We start from the raw sequence: 20,035 nt of genomic DNA on the forward strand, positions 1-20,035 counted from the left end.
TGCCTAAAAGCCTCCAAGGAAGGAGAGTCCGCCATCTCCCAAGGGATTCTGCTGCTCTTCCCCTCAGAATGTTCTTCCTGCTCTTTAGGCAGCAGAAACTGCTTTCTGGTCCTCTGGGTCCCTTATTCTGGGCAGGAGAAAACAAGCTGGCTCCCTCTTCCATGGGTCAGCCCCCCAGATATTGAGAGGTGGCTCTCAGGTCTCCATCCAGGCAGGTCTCAGCTGAGGGGGGGAACAGGAAGACACGCTGTCCCTGCCTCTCCTGGGACTACACATTGCTGAGCTGCAAAATGCAGGAAAGTGCACATTTTGAAGGCTTTGGGTACGTTATGTTAATGGAGAAATCTGAGGGTTCCCTTGGACAAAAAACAAGGACACCAGGCAGGAATAGCAGAGCAAAAGAGCAGCCAGTAGGCTTGGTCTTTCTTAAAGACTGTCGTGACAGGACTCCCACCTGACACCAGGTGGAACAAGATGGAAGCCCCAAACAGAAGAGAACCCAAACAATTATTAGCTGCTAATTCCCATGTAACACCCCCCCCCCAAACTACATCACTCATACATCATGGTAAGGGGAGGTCTGGTGGCAGTAATCTGAGCATCATGGACCCTGCCCCATGGTTCTCCTTGCCCTCCACCAAACACGCATGGAATGTATCAAAATAGATATTTACATTTCCCTGTTTCCCAGCGAAGTCAATCACACCCTTTTGTCTTCAAGTCAATCACACCCTTTTGTCTTCGCCTGGGTTTGTTATTTTGGGAATTGCAACCTGTCCAGCACTCAGGCATCAGGATGCCAGGAATCATCACTCAGGTAGAGGGGCTGCTGAGTAGCTGAGCTCACATGTCCAGATGAATTTCTGAAGTTTTCCTAGTCAGTCAGTATATAGATGCCTTTATCAGTGAATTCTTACATTTGGTATTGTGCAGCAGAGGCCCTTTGAGCAGATAGGAAGAAACTGTGATGAAGTGTTTTGTGGGGACAAGTCACAAACGTCACAAAAGTGATGGTGCTGATTTTGGTAGTGGGCTGCATGTGCATGATATCTGCTGCATGGGCAACCCCCTCAAAAAAACCATACATAAATTCCTGCAACAGTTTGCCTTCCAATGTCCGGCTATACCTCTTGGCTCATCCTACAAACTTTGCTGGGGGGCTGTGTTCCCCCTCCCAAAGCAAGGACACACTCTTAGCACCCGAAAGCTGTACCACCTCATTGCTGCTGCCGGGGGTGTGAGGGTTTATATAGTGGTGGGTGATGCCCTTTTGGAATATTTGGCCAATTAAGTGAGGCAGGGAATCCCTCAAGGGACGGAGCAGCAGCTGATTTGCTACCTGTGCTATGACACCCTCCTCTCAGCTGAGCAGGTACCCTGGGGGGACCTCAGAAGGGAGGTCTGGTGGCAGGAATCTGAGCATCCTGGACCCTGCACCATGGTTCCCCTTTCCCTCCACCAAACACCCATTGAGTGTAACAAAAGAGATTGCTGGAGGCAGGGGTGGGACCTGTTGGCCCTGAATATCTGGATTGGCCAAGCAGATGAAATGGGTAGAAGCATCTCAGCCAGTGGGAAAGGCAGCCATATTGACTATGGCAAGCATAGGCAAACTCGGCCCTCCAGATGTTTTGCGACTACAATTCCCATCATTCCTGACCACTGGTCCTGTTAGCTAGGGATAATGGGAGTTGTAGTCCCAAAACATCTGGAGGGCCGAGTTTGGGGATGCCTGCACTATGGGTTGTGGACTCTCCATCTTTGGCGGTCTTCACATACCTGTCAACTGTCCTGCTTTGAGTGGGACGTCCTGCAATTCCAGAAGCCACCCTGGCTTCTGATTGGCTCCCAGGATGTCCTGTTTTGGCTCCCGTGAAACTGTGGCCCCAAAAGACGCCCATTTTGGGGTGTCCTTGCTCTTTTGTGATTTACGTGACTCATTCAGGAGTGTGGCCCCAAAGGTCGCAGGTCCCAAATTCCCTCTGCAACATGTTGGAGGGTAGGCAGAGTTTGGGAGGACAACTCTCTTCATATTCTATGGCTGTGGGTGACAGGAGAAAGAGTGGACTATGTCGGAATATTCGGAGGGCCAGCAGAGGAGCCTCCCTTTGATGAATCACCACACCCCCATAGTGGCCGTAAAAGCAGGTGAGCAGTGAGTCTCCCCTCAAGTTTTAAAAGGAGTGCTGCATTACTAGGCTGTCTCACAGGATGCTTTTTATTATGTTTTTATCATTGTTGTTCTGTATTGTGCTTTTAATGTTGTACACCCCCCTGGGATATTCTGATAAAGGGGGGTATATAAATTGAATAAATACTTCTACTACTATTACTACTATTTCCCCAGCACCATAAGTTCCTTGTTTGATTCTGTTTTTATGTTATAAAGGGCTCTGAGTTCCGCCTTCTGGAGTGCCAAGTCTTTTTGAGAGAACTGCTGTGGAGCTGAGATGAAGGAGGAGAGACCATTTCCTCTCCACCCAGCAGAGGTGTGGAACTCCAGGAAGACACAACCTGAAAGACAGTGCGCTATTTTATTAATTTTTTTAATAACTCCTGCTTATGTTATATGATGTTATGATGTACAGTGGTAATATTAATAATAATAATAATAATAATAATAATAATAATAATAATAATAATAATTTATTATTTATACCCCGCCCATCTGGCTGAGTTTCCCCAGCCACTCTGGGCGGCTCCCAATCAGTGTTAAAAACAGTACAGCATTACATATTAAAAACGTCCCTGAACAGGGCTGCCTTAAGATGTCTTCTGAACGTCAGGTAATTCTTTATCTCTTTGACATCTGATGGGAGGGCGTTCCACAGGGCGGGCGCCACTACCGAGAAGGCCCTCTGTCTGGTTCCCTGTAGCCTCACTTCTCGCAATGAGGGAACCGCCAGAAGGCCCTCGGCGCTGGATCTCAGTGTCCAGGCTGAGCGATGGGGGTGGAGACGCTCCTTCAGGTATACAGGACCGAGGCCGTTTAGGGCTTTAAAGGTCAGCACCAACACTTTGAATCGTGCTCGGAAACGTACTGGGAGCCAATGCAGATCTCTCAGAACCGGTGTTATGTGGTCCCGGCGGCCACTCCCAGTCACCAGTCTAGCTGCCGCATTCTGGATTAATTGCAGTTTCCGGGTCACCTTCAAAGGTAGCCCCACGTAGAGCGCGTTGCAGTAGTCCAAGCGTGAGATAACTAGAGCATGCACCACTCTGGCGAGACAGTCCGCGGGGAGGTAGGGTCTTAGCCTGCGTACCAGGTGGAACTGGTAGACAGCTGCCCTGGACACAGAATTAATCTGCGCCTCCATGGACAGCTGTGAGTCCAAAATGACTCCCAGACTGCGCACCTGGTCCTTCAGGGGCACAGTTACCCCATTCAGGACCAGGGAATCCTCTACACCTGCCCGCCTCCTGTCCCCCAAAAACAGTACTTCTGTCTTGTCAGGATTCAATCTGTTAGCCGCCATCCAACCTCCAACCGCCTCCAGGCACTCACACAGGACCTTCACCGCCTTCACTGGTTCTGATTTAAAGGAGAGGTAGAGCTGGGTGTCATCTGCATACTGATGAACACCCAGTCCAAACCCCCTGATGGTCTCTCCCAGCGGCTTCATATAGATATTAAAAAGCATGGGGGAGAGGACAGAACCCTGAGGTACCCCACAAGTGAGAGCCCAGGGGTCTGAACACTCATCCCCCACCACCACTTTCTGAACACAGCACAGGGGGAGGAGCGGAACCACTGTATGACAGTGCCCCCAGCTTCCAGCCCCTCAAGACGCTCCAGAAGGATGTTATGGTCGATGGTATCAAACGCCGCTCTCACCTTTGTCCCTAGCCCGCCGGAGATCATCAACCAGTTCGACCAAGGCAGTTTCAAGTCCCATGTTGAGGCCTGAATCCCGTCTGGAAGGGATCCAAATGGTCCGCTTCCTCCAGGCGTGCCGGGAGTTGTTCAGCAACCACTCGCTCAATCACCTTGCCCAAGAATGGAAGATTTGAGACTGGGCGATAGTTGGCCATCGTGGCCACATCTAAAGATGGGTCCGGGAAGGCTCCTTCACGGAGGGAAGCATTCACCACCCCACGAAGCCCATTGCCCAGCCCTTCCCGGCTCGCTTTTGTAAGCCAGGATGGACAAGAATCAAGGAGACAAGTGGTTGGTTTCACTCGTCCAAGCAGCCTGTCCACATCCTCGGGGGTAACAGATTGGAATTGATCCCACACAACCTGACTAGACAGGACTCTAGCACTCTCCCGCCCTGGCCCTGCTCCCACGGTGGAGTCTACGTCTTCTCGAATCTGAGCGACTTTGTCTGCACAAAACTTTGCAAAATCATTGCAGGAGATCATGTGGCCTGTACTGGGCCCTACTGGAGCAGGTGGTTCTGCTAAATTGCAAACCACCTGAAAGAGTCTCCTGCTGCTGTTTTCCGCAGATGTAATAGAGGCGGTGAAGAAAGTCTTCTTCGCCATCGCTATCACCACTTGGTAGGCTCGACATTGAGCTCTAACCCGTTTCTGGTCAGCTTCAGAATGGGTTATCTGCCACCAGCGCTCTAGCCGTCTCAGCGATTGTTTCATCACCCTCAGCTGCGGGGAAAACCATGGGGCTGTCCGGGCTCCATGCAATTGGAGAGGGCGCTTTGGAGCCAAACAGTCAATAGCCCTGGTTAACTCCACATTTGAGCGGGCCACCAGGAATCAACTGAAAGGCCATCAACATGGCATAAAACATCCCCAACCACTGGAAATCATTTGGATCCATTAAGGGGCAGACCATCTGAATCGGTCCCACCTCCCTGCAGAGGGGAAGGTTCGCGGAGAAGTCCAGTTGCACCAGGAAGTGATCTGACCATGGCACTTCTTTAGTTTCGCTTTTACTTAGTTTCAGATCACCAACATCCATCATCATCATAATAATAATAATAATATTTTTTTATTTATACCCCGCCCTCCCCAGCCAAGGCCGGACTCAGAGCGGCTTACAAGCAATAATAAAAGCAAGTTGAATGGTTACAATTTAAAAGCAAAATTAAAATACAATATTAACATATTGAAATATTAAAATATTAAAATTTAGCTTCATTGCAGGAGGAGAAGGAAAAAAGAAAGAGAGGGAGGGAATCAAATTGGCTCCAAGTCAAAGGTCTGGCGGAACAACTCTGTCTTACAGGCCCTGCGGAAAGAAATCAGATCCTGCAGGGCCCTGGTCTCATGAGGCAGAGCGTTCCACCAGGCCGGAGCCAGAGTTAAAAAGGCCCTGGCTCTGGTTGAAGCCAATCTAACTTCCTTAGGGCCTGGGACCCTAGGGTGTTGCTATTTATGGACCCTGAGGCTCTCCGTGGGGCATACCGGGAGAGGCGGTCCCATAGGTACGAGGGTCCTAGGCCGTGAAGGGCTTTAAAGGTCAAAATCAGCACCTTAAATCTGACCCTGTACTCTACTGGGAGCCAGTGCAGTTTGAAAAGCACAGGTGAATATGCTCCCATGGCAGAGACCCCGTGAGGAGCCTCGCTGAAGCATTCTGCACCCTCTGGAGTTTCTGGGTCAGCTTCAAGGGCAGCCCCATGTAGAGCGAATTACAGTAGTCAAGCCTGGAGATGACCGTCGCATGGATCACTGTGGCCAGGTCGGGGCGGGAAAGGTAAGGGACCAACTGCTTGATGCGGCGAAGGTGGAAAAATGTCGCCTTGGCTGCTGCTGTAACTTGCGCCTCCATGGAAAGGGAGGCGTCAAGGATTACACCCAAACTCTTAACGGAAGGCAATGGCACTAATTGGGCCCCCGCAAGAGAAGGGAGTTGGTCCCTCATCCCCATGCCATCCCGACCTAGCCATAGGACCTCTGTCTTCGAAGGATTTAGTTTCAATCGGCTCCCATGAAACCATCCAGCCACAGCTTCCAAGCATCTGGTCAGTGTGTTCGGGGCCGAGTCAGTGTGGCCATCCATCAGCAGATAGAGCTGAGTGTCATCAGCATACTGGTGACAGCTCAGCCCAAAGCTCCAGATAATCTAGGCAAGGGGGCGCATAAAGATGTTAAAAAGCATTGGGGAGAGAATTGCACCCTGCGGCACTCCACACACCAAGGAATGGTGCGATGACATTTCCCTCCATAGTGCCACCCTCTGTGCCTGACCAGAGATAAAAGAGCACAGCCAGTTACGGGCTATGCCCTGTATCCCTACGTCTGCGAGGCAGTGGTCCAGAAAATCATGATCGACCATGTCAAAGGCTGCTGACAAATCTAAAAGGATCAGCAGTCCTGACCTGCCTCGATCCAGTTGTCTACGGAGATCATCTGTTAGGGCAACCAGAGCCGTCTCGGTCCCAAAACCAGGACGGAACCTGGACTGAAATGGATCTAAAGCCGATGTTTCCTCCAGAAACCTACCAAGCTGTTCAGCAACCGCTCTCTCAATTACCTTACACAGATATGGAAGATTTGAAACTGGGCGGTAATTGGATAGGTCTAAGGGATCTAATGAAGTTTTCTTTAAGAGTGGACACACTGCTGCTTCCTTCAGTTCCCCTGGGAATGTCCCTGTGTCAAGGGACAAATTGATAATTTCTTTTTTTTATAAGATATTTATTAGAGTTTTCAATTTTATACAAAGAGAAAAAAGTAAAAAGAAAAAATATTAAAAACACATAAAGTTCACAACTTATTTTTCAGTAACATATTTCCCTGACCTCCTCATACCTCCCCTTCTTGTATTCCAGTTCAAATTATTTGTCCAGCAAATCCTTATTTCATAGCATTACAGCTAAAAAACACCTTATTTTCTATCCAACATCTTAAATTATTGTAGCTTAAACTTTTACTTATAAAAAACCATTTTTTTCATATTCTTTTATACCATTACAGCTAGAAACCACTTAGTTTCGATCCAACATCATTCAACATTCATTAATATTGCAGTATTTCTGTAAATAGTCCTTAAATTTCTTCCAATCGTCTTCTGCCGACTCTTCTCCCTGGTCGCGGATTCTGCCAGTCATTTCTGCCAATCCCATACAGTCAATCAACTTCATCTGCCATTCTTCCAGAGTGGGTAAATCTTGCGTCTTCCAATACTTTGCAATGAGTATTCTTGCTTCTGTTGTAGCGTACATAAAGAAAGTTCTATCCTTTTTTAACACCAACTGGCTGACCATGCCCAAGAGAAAGGCCTCTGGTTTCTTCACAAAGGTATATTTAAATACCTTTTTCAATTCATTATAAATCATTTCCCAGAAATCCTTAATCCTAGGGCACGTCCACCAAAGGTGAAAAATGTACCTTCATTTTCTTTACATTTCCAACATTTATTATTGGGAAATGGTAAATTTTTGCAAGCTTGACTGGGGTCATGTACCACCTGTATATCATTTTCATAATATTTTCTCTTAAGGCATTACATGCCGTAAATTTCATCCCAGTGGTCCACAACTGTTCCCAGTCAGCAACCATAATGTTATGTTCAACATCTTGTGCCCATTTAATCATAGCAGATTTAACCGTCTCATCCTGAGTGTTCCATTTCAACAGCAAGTAATACATTTTTGACAAAATCTTAGTTTTCGGTTCTAACAATTCTGTTTCTAATTTAGATTTTTCCACCTGGAAGCCAATTTTCTTGTCCAAATTATAAGCCTCCATTATCTGAAAATAATGAAGCCAGTCTTGCACTTTGTTTTTTAGTTTCTCAAAACTCTGCAGTTTCAATCTATCTCCTTCTTGTTCCAAAATTTCCCAATATTTTGGCCATTTGGCCTCCATATTGAGCTTTTTCTGAGCTTTCGCTTCCATTGGCGACAACCACCTTGGGGTTTTATTTTCCAATAAATCCTTGTATCTAATCCAAACATTAAACAAAGCTTTCCTAACAATATGATTTTTAAATGCTTTGTGTTATTTGACCTTGTCATACCACAAATATGCATGCCACCCAAAAACATTGTTAAAACCTTCTAAATCCAAAATGTCTGTGTTCTCAAGAAGCAGCCAGTCTTTCAGCCAGCAGAACACTGCTGATTCATAATAAAGTTTAAAGTCTGGCAGGGCAAATCCACCCCTTTCTTTTGCATCAGTTAATATCTTGAATTTTATTCTGGGCTTCTTGCCCTGCCAGACAAATTTAGAAATGTCTTTCTGCCGGACAAATTGATAATTTCAACCAGGGGGGTCCGCACAACATCTGGATACTCCCTAATCAGCCAAGACGGGCATGGATCAAGGAGGCAGGTGGTGAGCCTACTAACTTGGAGGAATCTATACACATCAGCAGGGAGTATCCGATTGAAATGGTCCAACACTGGACCTGATGTCAGTCGAGGGGCCTCCAGTTCAGTCACTGTATCTAAATTGGCAGGGAGGTCACGGCGGAGCAACAGGACTTTCTCCACAAAAAAGCTCGCGAATGCCTCACAGCTGTGGGTCGAATTTGTGCTTGAATTTGGTTGTCCTCCTAAGGACGTTATTGACCTAATTATTCTAAAAAGTTGTGCCAGGCGAGAGCTAGCGGATGCAATGGAAGCTGCAAAGTAAGAATTCCTAGCAGCTTTCATAGCCATCTCATAGGCTTTCATAAGTGTCCTATAAGATGTTCTTGAGGCTCCGTCACGAGTCCGTCGCCATACTCGCTCTAGCTGTCTGTGATCCTGCTTCATTTTCCGGAGCTCCTCAGTAAACCAAGGGGCCTGGTTTCGACGGGGTCGCAGAGGGCACTTAGGCGCGATCTCATCAATGGCTGCCAAGAGCCGGTTATTCCAGTCCTCAACAAGGTCATCTAATGAGTCGAGAAGAGTCCCGCAAGGCTTGTCGGAATCTATCAGGATCCATCAGTTTTCGCAGACGAGCCCAAATAGGTTCGCCACCCGAGCCGGGGAGGAGCGGAAAGTCAATCTTGGCTTTCAGAGCGTAGTGATCAGACCATGACACTTCCACAGGGGGGAGCATGATCACATCTATGCCAGCCCCAAAGATCAGATCCAGCGTGTGGCCTGCTTGATGAGTGGGGCCCAAAACAAACTGGGAGAACCCTAGTGTTGCCATGGAAGTCACTAGCTCCAAAGCCTGTGAGGAGGGAGCGGCATCGGCATGGACGTTGAAGTCTCCCAAAACCAGTAGGTTTGGGAACTCCAAGGCCCTGCCTGCCACCACCTCCAGCAGGTCTGACAGAGTGGCTGCCGGTGTGCTGGGTGGTCGGTACACCAGCCAGACAGCCAAACTCTCCTTGGTGCCCCACGAGACCAACACATTCAATGCCGGAGATCGCCGGTGATGGCAGAGCTCTGAAAGAGCAATCCTCCCAGAATAACGCTACTCCTCCCCCCCCGACCCACAGTCCGCGATTGATGGAGGACAGAGAAACCTGTGGGTGTTATCTCATGTAGGGAGACTACTTCGCCTTCCCGTACCCAGGTCTCCATCATGCAAGCCAGGTCAATCCCCTGTGAGACAAAAAAGTCACGCATTGTGGTGGTTTTGTTGCCTATGGACCTGGCATTGCAAAGCACCAATGACGGAGGTGGGTAATCCTTGCTCGCCCTACCCTCATCCTTTGGGATGGGGCGTAGATTGGAAGGGGTTCGAGGATCACTGCATCTCGAAGCCCTTCGCCAATAGAGATATCTAGCCCCACCGCCATTCCTCCCTAGCCCTTCAATAGTGGAAATTCCAGACCCCATACTAGCCCCCCCAATAGAGGGGTAACATCCCCTCAATAACAAGTCATCCTTGGGCCAGGACTCCTGGGTCAAAATGGTATGGGGAAGAGGTGGAGGTTTGATAGGGTAAGTATCCCTAGAAGATAGAACCCAACCAACCACACCCCAAGCGGGGAGGACAGTCCCATGGTGTTTCGTTAACTGTCAATCCCCCTCTCCCTCCTGGGTTAATTGGAAGATTGTTGGTTCTATCTGTGGCTGTGGAAGTATTAATGAGGTATGTGTTATAAGATGTGGATCACTGGCCAACAAAGAGCCAGATTCGAATTCGGAAGATCTGTCCATCCTGTCTCGCCAGGAGTACAGTAGAGAAGGCTGATCATTCTGATAAGTTTTTGGAACATTAGGCAAAGGTCCAGATGTAGATTTGGTGCTGGATATCTCCAGATTGTCAGCAACATAGAGTTCTTAGGTGTTGTTGCCACAGAAATGTTGGAGGTGCCAAATTCCTCATCTAATTCGGTGTCGTTTGAAAAGGGAACAGGGAGTTGCACTGATGTCTTTCAACGGGATAAATAGCTGTTGGACGTCTTTAAATATTGTGCTCTAGGCTCTACTGTCCGTATATTTTGGGTAGAAATCTCAGTCTTTATACTCATTAGCCTCTTCTTCAGGTCTTGTAATTCTAGGCTTACAGAGTTCTTTCCTTCCCCCCCCCCTTCGGGCAATTAGTGTTTCTAGTGTTGAGCTTGGTTTCCCTTATCTGCATTAGCTTTGACTCTATGCAAGGGAGCAATTGCCTCCTTGTTTCGTCCTTAAATACCCTCACTGGGCGGAGAGAATGGAACCACCATAGAGTATCCGTTATCTCCATGAATCGAGATGGGAGGGCTGATGACCTAAAGGTCATAAATAGGCGCGTTGTTTCTCACAGTAGGCAGGAAGTGGAAATTTTCTAGATCTACATTTCGGTAATGGTAATTCAGGAGCTGAGACAAGGGCATAATGAATGAATGAATGAATTTATTAATACGGTCACAGACCAGCGTCAACACACACAATATCACAGATCATAAAAAATATCAGAAATACAAGGGACAATATTAATATAACAAGAACAATGGAAGATGTGGAGTAAGGCTAGAGTCTTAAATTGGTGTCTAGGGGGCGGAGACTCAGATGGAGCTTCGCCGGTCTAAGTTCTAAGACGTAGAGCTGCACGCTGCGGTTTGGAAATGGAAACTAATCTTCAATAAAGACTTTTGTACGTTATTACTGACTAGCGTTGGTCCTCTGTGAGCTGGGACCTAGAGGCAGCTCTGACAGATGCGGAAGAAATTTTTGACAGCAAGAGCTGTTAGTGGATTGGACTCCCTTGGGAGTGCTGGAATTTCCATTCTTTGAGGCTATCAAAAGAAGTTGGATGGTGATCTGTCATGGATGCTTTACTTGGTATTCCTGCATCACATGGGTGGAATAGATTGCACCAGGGATCACTTCAAGCTCAAAAATTCTACAATTCCGTGATTCTCCCCTGTATGAATTCTTTGATGGTAAGTGAGACTGGCCTTTTGATTGAAGCTCTTTCCGCATTCCATACACTGATAGGGTTTCTCCCCTGTATGAATTCTTTGATGGGAAGTGAGACTGGAGCTCTGACTGAAGCTCTTTCCACATTCCATACACTGATAGGGTTTCTCCCCTTTATGAATTCTTTGATGGGTAGTGAGACTGCAGCTCATACTGAAGCTCTTTCCACATTCCATACAATGATAGGGTTTCTCCCCTGTATGAATTCTTTGATGGGAAGTGAGATTGGAGCTCTGACTGAAACTCTTTCCACATTCCATACACTGATAGGCTTTCTCCCCTGTATGAATTCTTTGATGGGAACTGAGATTGGAGCTCTGACTGAAGCTCTTTCCACATTCCATACACTGATAGGGTTTCTCCCCTTTATGAATTCTTTGATGTTTAGTGAGATTGGAGCTCATACTGAAGCTCTTTCCACATTCCATACACTGATAGGGTTTCTCCCCTGTATGAATTCTTTGATGGGAACTGAGATTGGAGCTCTGACTGAAGCTCTTTCCACATTCCATACACTGATAGGGTTTCTCCCCTGTATGAATTCTTTGATGGGAAGTGAGGTCAGATCTCTTCCTGAAGCTCTTTCCACATTCCATACACTGATAGGGTTTCTCCCCTGTATGAATTCTTTGATGTTTAGTGAGATCGGAGCTCATACTGAAGCTCTTTCCACATTCCATACACTGATAGGGTTTCTCCCCTGTATGAATTCTTTGATGGGAAGTGAGAGTGGAGCTCAAACTGAAGCTCTTTCCACATTCCATACACTGATAGGGTTTCTCCCCTGTATGAATTCTTTGATGGGAAGTGAGATTGGAACTCTGACTGAAGCTCTTTCCACATTCCATACACTGATAGGTTTTCTCCCCTTTATGAATTCTTTGATGGGTAGTGAGACTGGAGCTCATACTGAAGCTCATTCCACATTCCATACACTGATAGGGTTTCTCCCCTGTATGAATTCTTTGATGGGAAGTGAGACTGGAACTCAAACTGAAACACTTTCCACATTCCATACACTGATAGGGTTTCTCCCCTGTATGAATTCTTTGATGGGAAGTGAGATTGGAGCTCTGACTGAAGCTCTTTCCACATTCCATACACTGATAGGGTTTCTCCCCTTTATGAATTCTTTGATGTTTAGTGAGATTGGAGCTCCTACTGAAGCTCATTCCACATTCCATACAGTGATAGGGTTTCTCCCCTGTATGAATTCTTTGATGGGAAGTGAGACTGGAGCTCATACTGAAGCTCTTTCCACATTCCATACACTGATAGGGTTTCTCCCCTGTATGAATTCTTTGATGGGAAGTGAGGTCAGACCTCTTCCTGAAGCTCTTTCCACATTCAATGCACTGATAGGGTTTCTTTCCAAAGAGATTTCGTTGTTGGGATGTGGAATGGGAGCTCTGACTGCAGCTCTTTCCACATTCCAAATTTTTACGTGCCTTCTCCACTCTGCAGATTGTGTTGTGGTCACCTTTGTTCTTGTTTTCCAATTCATCACAATCTGCAATGGAGAGAAAAAGGGATTAGAGCCTCAGGAACAAATGGAGCCCCCCGTTAGGGAATAATGCTCATTAAATTTGTTGTAGAGAAGGCAGTCTTCATTTCCTTTGTTATTTGCAATAAACCAATGTATTTATTATTGGATTCTAATCGTTGGTTGAATGTTGCTTTGTTTGAAGTAAGTTACACATTTTAAATTTTTTGTACTTTTTGTAAAAATTTTGTACTTTTTTCATTGGTTTAGATGCTATTATTACTGTTTCATGTTTATACAGTAGCACCTCGGGTTACGTAACCCTTGGGTTATATAAACATCAGCTTATGAAAGCGTCAAATCCATGCGCATGCCCAGAACAGTGATCCTCGGGTTGCCAAAACCTCGGGATCTGGCCGGATCTCTTGAACGGATCCCATTCGCAACCAGAAGTACCACTGTATATGTGTTGGAAGCTTCCCAGAAGGTCAGGGTATAAATAAAAATTATTATTATTACTATTGTTATCACTGCTAGTACTACCTGGGATTCAGTCAGCCTGGCTCTTCTCTGGGGCAGATGTTGTTTGGCCCAGTCATGGCATCCCCTCGATCTCCAGTGTCAGTCATCTCTTTGGTCAACCCAAGACTGACAGCAGCAAAAACAAAAACAGAAATCCTGACAGAAGCTACTTCTATTCTAACAATTCTGAAGCCGACATTTAAGATGCCTGGGCAGTTCACATCAGCCCAACTGTGGTAGAAGGAGGCAGAACTGGAGGAAGATTGTTCACAGAAAAAAACTGTAATCTACTATTTCTTGTGGGGGGGTATTAGGTTCCCAGGTGTTGTAGGGGACACTGTGAAAATATATGAGGTTTGTCACATAGAGGTATGTTTTGAATTTCCTGGCAGATATGACGATCCCACACGGAGGCTTACCAAGAGAGGCCACGATCCCCCGATTCTCCTCCATGACGTCCTTATGCAGAGCTCTCTGGTCAGGATCCAGCAACTCCTGCTCCTCGTCCGTGAAACGAACAGCGACATCTTCAAAGCACACTGGACCCTAAAAGAAAAAGGGAAATGTCCTCCTCTGAGACAGCAGAAATATGATCTGCTACACAATGCTCTGTTATTTCCTTCCTGTTAATTGCTGTGTTATTTCAATAGGATTGCTTTGCTGCACCTCTTTATTATGGGTACCTATTTTAATGCTTTAATTGCATTCTTTTATTCTGCATTTTAAGTGTGGGTATTCGTCTTTTTGCAAATACAGTGGTGCCCTGCAAGACGAACGCCTCACAAGACGGAAAACCCGCTAGACGAAAGGGTTTTCCGTTTTGGAGGCGCTTCGCAAAACGAATTTCCCTATGCTCTTGCTTAGCAAGACGAAAAAGTCTTGCGAGTTTCTTCGGGTTTTTTCCCCTTCCCCTCCTTTTCCTAAGCTGCTAAGCCGCTTATCAGCTGATCTACTGATAAGCCACTTAACAGCTGATCGCTAAAAGCCGCTAAACCGCTAATAGCGCTAATCCGCTAAGCTGTCAATGGGCTTGCTTCGCAAGACGAAAAAAACCGCTATACGAAGAGCCTCATGGAACGAATTAATTTCGTCTTGCGAGGCACCACTGTAGGTGGTACTCCAGTTTATGTTTACGTTTTTCTGCCTACGCAAGCATTCCAGTTTCCCCGATGGAAGGATCCACTTTCTCCTCTCCTCGTGAGTTGTTCTGGGGAGGTTCCCTTCCAATGCCCCAGAGCAAAATTCCAGGGGTTCATGGCGGCATGGAAAGGGGGAGGAGTGGGGGGCAGGCCCCATTTTGCAGCGGATGGGGCTGGCTAGGTGAATCCTGGAAATTATTTGTCATCGCCTGCCCGCTGCTTAGAAGCCTATTTTAGCATTCATTGATGAATATAGAAATACAAGAAGCCTAGTCTGGATGGCCATCTGTCTTGGAGGATCTAGCTGAGACTCCTGCAATGCAGGGGGTGGGACTTGATGACCCTTGGGGTCCCCTTCAACTCTAGGATTCCATGAAAACTGCAACTACAGATGAATCCTACTGTCAACATTCAGAAGGCTGGTATGACAGAGTTGTCTGGGCAGGAAATCCCACAGTTCACAGCTGGAGTTTACTCTTTATCAGTAAGAACACGATGTTCACAGACTTGGCCGAGTTTCGGCCTTCATGAGAACAGCAGCTCATTCCCTGAGCCTCTTCTTCCACAAAAGCAGTTGCAGAGAGTGAAGGCCGCCGACTCCCCACAGTTTTCCAAGTCCCCTCCTCTCTGGGGTTTCTGGCAAGCGATTGAACAGTGCGCCAGTGTGCAGCCTGCCTTTGCTCCTCCATGTTAGACCTCTCTTGGTTCTGAGAGACAAGCAGGGAGGGTGGATTCTGGCAGAAGGAGAGGGAGCCCCCGGTGGCTCCTCCTTCTCCTGACTCACCTCTGCCTCTCGACCTTCCTCTCCCACTCGCCTACCCCCTTTCTGCCTTTGATTATGCACTCCATTCTGCCTCAGAGTCTCCCAGCTCACTAAGCCCTGTTGCCCCTTCAGCTTCTGACACCTCATCTTCCCAAGCTTCTCCCTTTCACTGCTCATCCTTCCTCCACCTTAACTCCTTGGGCTCTGAGCCATCTTCTCTTCCTGGTTCCCTGGCTGCTTCCTCCCACCATTCCTCTGTGCCCAACCAGTCCATGACTTTGCTCCATCCCTCGGCCTCTGTCCCCACAAGGCAGCTTCCCCTGACCTGATCTGGTTCCACAGCCGCTGCTTCCCTTTTGCCCCCATGAAAAGGCGGATCAGGAGGTCTTGCCGGCATCATTCTTTCACCTGCAAAAGAAAAAAAGGTAACCAGGATGCCAGGAGGGCCTGCTTCTCTCACAGAGGAAACAGGACATCTCTAACTACTGATGGGCTTTGAGAAAGCCTTACCTGCTGTGGGCAGTTGAAGGTTTGTGCCCATTTCATGTTAGGTGTGCAGAAATACATCTCCCCTCCTCTGAACCCTTGTTCCCAACCCCCACCCCTCCAAAAAAAGAAAAACAAGATGAAAAGAACCCTCAGATGAGTTGGAAAACCAACAGAACAAGACCAAATGGAGAAAAGCCACCTTCCTCCTTACCCAGTGGCCTCTCTCTGGTGTCCAACGGAGGCCTCTCTGCCTCACAGGAATCCAGGTCCATTTCTGCAAAATGATCCCTTTTCTGAAAGAACAAGAATTCAAAACAGTAAATGAAAGGTGAGAAATATTAGAAATATTAGAAAGAGAACGCAAAGACAGATACTTTAAGGGTGTTAGATCTCATTCCCCGAAAACGGATGGGCCATCAGCAGACCATTTTTGGATGTTCTCCATCCTGTTTGGAGCCCCTTGGGAGTATCCAGAGGAAAGTCTCTCTCACCTGCTCTCTCTCCTCTGCCTGACTCAGGAGGAAACCTTCGGCCAGGGCCACTGCCTGAGAACTGGTCTCCGCTCCACAGTCCCTCACCCAGCTCTCCATCTCCGGGGGAAGGACAGCCAGGAACTGCTCCAACATCACCAGGTCCAGCATCTCAGCTTTCGTGTGCCTTTCTGGCTTCAGCCACCGATGATCAAGGTGGTAGAGTTGGCTGCAAACCTCTCGGGGCCCTTTGGCCTCCTGGAAGCAGAACTGCCTCACCTCACCCAGGATCTTCTGCACAGAGTTTTCCAAGAATCCCCCACTGCTCCCAGTTTGGATTGCATGGCCTCTTCCTGCTCCAGGGCCAGCTGAGTCTCGCTCATCCATCTGTGCTCTGAGGGAGCCTCTGAGAGATGGGAAGGAACCCTTTGGGCTTCTGCCAAGTTCTCTCTGTCTTAAGGAGAGGCGCTAGCAATTCCTACAAAGCAAATACATTGTTTCATTACAAAAGTTGTACAGTATCAGGAGAAGAAAAAGGTTCCCTGAGCAAGCATGGGTGAGTCTTGCAGGGAACCAGGGTAGGACTGCACCACAGCCCAGACTCTGAGCTATCTTTCTAAGAAGGAGGAGGGGGGGGAGGAGGAGGAGGCCTCTAGAAGGGAGATTGTCGAAATGTGGAGGCAAGCGAAGAGATCAATGCGAGGCGAATCAGCCTGGTTGCTCCTTCCTTCCAGTCAATGCATGAAATCAGAACTGACTGACAAGGGAGTCATTGGTTCCTAGTGAAAAATGACTACGTGTGTTGAATCTGAATCTCCTTCCTTGTAGCTTGAAGCCATTGGTTGGAATCCTGCGCCCAGGTGATATGGCTCTCCTAAAGGCCGGCCTCACTATACACTGCCTTTGTTGATCTAAAAGCAGCCTTTGATACAGTCTCCGGAACCAGACTCTGGGACAGACTACAGGGGACCTACATAGAATTAAGAGCTTCTGCTCTTAATTCAGGCACTGCATGCAAATACGGATCTTAGAGTCAGGTGTAGCCGCCTAGGACATCTAACGGACCCTATTAAAACCTCTAAAGGAGTCAGGCAAGGGTGCCTATTGGCCCCTCTACTATTCAATTTCTATCTAAATAATTTAAAGCTCGCAGCAAACTGTGAATTTGAATGTCTCAAAATCAACTATCAAAACACCAAGATACTTGATTTTGGGGAAAAGCCAAAGCTTAAAAGCTGGGAACTCCAAGGCCATAAATTAGAACTAGTCACAAACTATAAGTATCTAGGAATGGTGGTACAGGCCTCAGAAGCCAACAAACTACACATAAACTCCATCGGGAGTTCAGCGGAAAAACCCGCAAATTGATGAGAATGGAGGCTAGCATCTGCCTAACATCTGCCTTACAAGCCTGGTAGATGAAGGGAACGCAGTGGATGTAGCCTACCTTGATTTCAGCAAGGCATTTGACAAGGTGCCCCATGATATTCTTCTAAAGAAGCTGGTAAAATGCGGTCTTGACTATGCTACCACTCAGTGGATTTGTAACTGGCTGACTGACCGAACCCAAAGGGTGCTCATCAATGGCACAAATACAAGACGGGTGACACCTGGCTTGAGAGCAGTACATGTGAAAAGGATCTAGGAGTCTTGGTTGACCACAAACTTGACATGAGCCAACAGTGTGACGCGGCAGCTAAAAAAGCCAATGCAATTCTGGGCTGCATCAATAGGAGTATAGCATCTAGATCAAGGGAAGTAATAGTGCCACTGTATTCTGCTCTGGTCAGACCTCACCTGGAGTACTGTGTCCAGTTCTGGGCACCACAGTTCAAGAAGGACACTGACAAACTGGAACATGTCCAGAGGAGGGCAACCAAAATGGTCAAAGGCCTGGAAACGATGCCTTATGAGGAACGGCTAGCTAAAGGCCTGGAAACGATGCCTTATGAGGAACGGCTAGCAGTAAAACTAGCTAAAATGTACAAAACATGTAATAAGTGTTGAAAATGTAAAGAAAAAGAAGGGACATTCTATCATATGTGGTGGGACTGTAAAAAGGTGAGAGGCTTCTGAGAAATGATATATAATGAATTGAAAAAGATGTTGAAATATACGTTTATTAAGAAACCGGAGGCCTTCTTATTGGGATTGGTAGGAAATGAGATAAGTAAGAAAGAATGTAAACCTTTCCAATACGCAGTTAAAGCAGCGGAAATACTTCTGGCCCAAAAATGGAAACAGGAAGAGTTACCGACGGTGGAAGAATGGAGACTGAAATTGACTGATTATGCAGAACTGGACAAACTAACAGGGAAGATCCGATATCAACGAGACCAAAAGTTCATCGAGGACTGGGGAAGATTTACAGATTATCTGAAAGGCATATGTGATGAACAGATAACGTTTGTTGGTTTTCAAGAGACTCTGTGAAAAAAGGAGGAATATTGTTAATAATATTGATGCAAACGAAAGATCGGCAGAGGAGCTGAAGGAAGTCAAAAAAAGAGATAAATGTGTGATAAAATGTGAATTGATTGTATAAAAATGGTTGTTGTTTTTTTTCTTTTGTGGAAAATGAATAAAAATATTTTTTTTAAAAAAAGGAGTGTGGTGGAGTCTCCTTCTTTGGAGGTCTTTAAGCAGAGGCTTGACAACCATATGTCAGGAGTGCTCTGATGGTGTTTCCTGCTTGGCAGGGGGTTGGACTCGATGGCCCTTGTGGTCTCTTCCAACTCTATGATTCTATGATCAATCTACAAATGGATGACATTGAATCTGCTCCCCCGAGGGATAGCCCCATTGATCCTCTGTGACCAATTCCAGTCAGGCTGGCAGACTGCAGTTCTGAACATCCTCCAGAAACTGGGTTTTGCCCCTCAAGCCCTTCTAAGTCTGGGCTTGGGCCAGGCAAATGCCACGGTCAGGCAAAGAATATTAGATACCGAGAGACAACAGGACTGCGCAAGGTGCTCAGACTATAAAATTGGAGAAATTGAGAAATATATAGCTGCACTGGCAGAATATCTCTTCTTTCTTGCATCTAGAAATGCAAGAAGGGCCTTTACACTCGCCAGAAGCTCGGCTCTTCCATCGCTGGTCCTGGATGGAGCCTTTAGAAAAGTCCCGTGTGCTCAGAGACTTTTCACCTGCCCATTGGGAGAGATAGGCAGCCAAAACACTTGTTCTTTAGACGTCCCTTTTACAAAGAGACACGTAGTAAGACCATTGATCCCCTGCTGGTGAGGCTCTCTGACCTCCCGCAAATGCAAAAATTAGACCTTTTCCTGTTAGGCAAAGATCAGAAGATGACCTGGATGGTGGCCAGATTCTGTGTACAGATCTGTAGGCGCAGACCATCTCCCAACTCAAAATAGTCTGCCATGAAAATCCCCAAACTCGTTTTCATGGGTGACTCTGAGTCAAGTCCCTGGGATAGTTTGTTGGTGTACATTGTTTTTAAATTTGTTGTTGTACATAAATTGCCTGTTTTACTTCTGTGACTGTACCCCCAAGTGTGTTTTATAAGCTGGTCTCTGACCGTAATAAATTATCTAATCTGACATGGCTCTCCTGTCTCCTCTCTGTCTCCTCCTCTCCAACTTGTTACGGAAGGGGGGGCATGTCTTCTTCACCTTCTTCTTCGCTACAATATATCAATTTATTTCCAATTGTCAATGTCAAAAGGGACTAAAATCTATAAAATTCCTAGAAAATCAGCGTGCCAGTTTGCTCAATTACTCTAGGACTCCATCACACCTCCCCTGTCCAGCATAATCCCTCAAGCAAGGTGTCAAGACCCTAATCCTTTCAAATTGCTCTGATCAGCCTTTCCTCCAGACAATGTCAGGTGGCAGACTATGCATATTTGAGACCATTGTTTTCTCATCCCCAGGAAGTGTTTATCTGTGCATATC

General features: G+C 46.8%; 1 protein-coding gene across 1 annotated transcript in view; it reads right to left on the minus strand.

Annotated features, from left to right (window-relative positions):
* LOC310843327 (uncharacterized protein) overlaps positions 1-20,035 on the minus strand; it is a 153,589-nt gene that overhangs the window by 80,397 nt on the left and 53,157 nt on the right. Inside the window, exons 6-9 of the mRNA XM_083736517.1 lie at positions 15,860-15,941; positions 15,485-15,567; positions 13,677-13,803; positions 10,987-12,762 (exon numbers count right to left, since the gene is read on the minus strand). Coding sequence (XP_083592643.1) covers positions 11,156-12,762; positions 13,677-13,803; positions 15,485-15,567; positions 15,860-15,941 — 1,899 coding nt within the window. The 3' untranslated portion in view covers positions 10,987-11,155. The remainder of the gene's footprint in view (positions 1-10,986; positions 12,763-13,676; positions 13,804-15,484; positions 15,568-15,859; positions 15,942-20,035) is intronic.

The sequence above is a fragment of the Podarcis gaigeae genome (assembly GCF_964106915.1).
Source record: "Podarcis gaigeae genome assembly, chromosome: 4".
Classification (NCBI taxonomy): Eukaryota; Metazoa; Chordata; class Lepidosauria; order Squamata; family Lacertidae; genus Podarcis; species Podarcis gaigeae.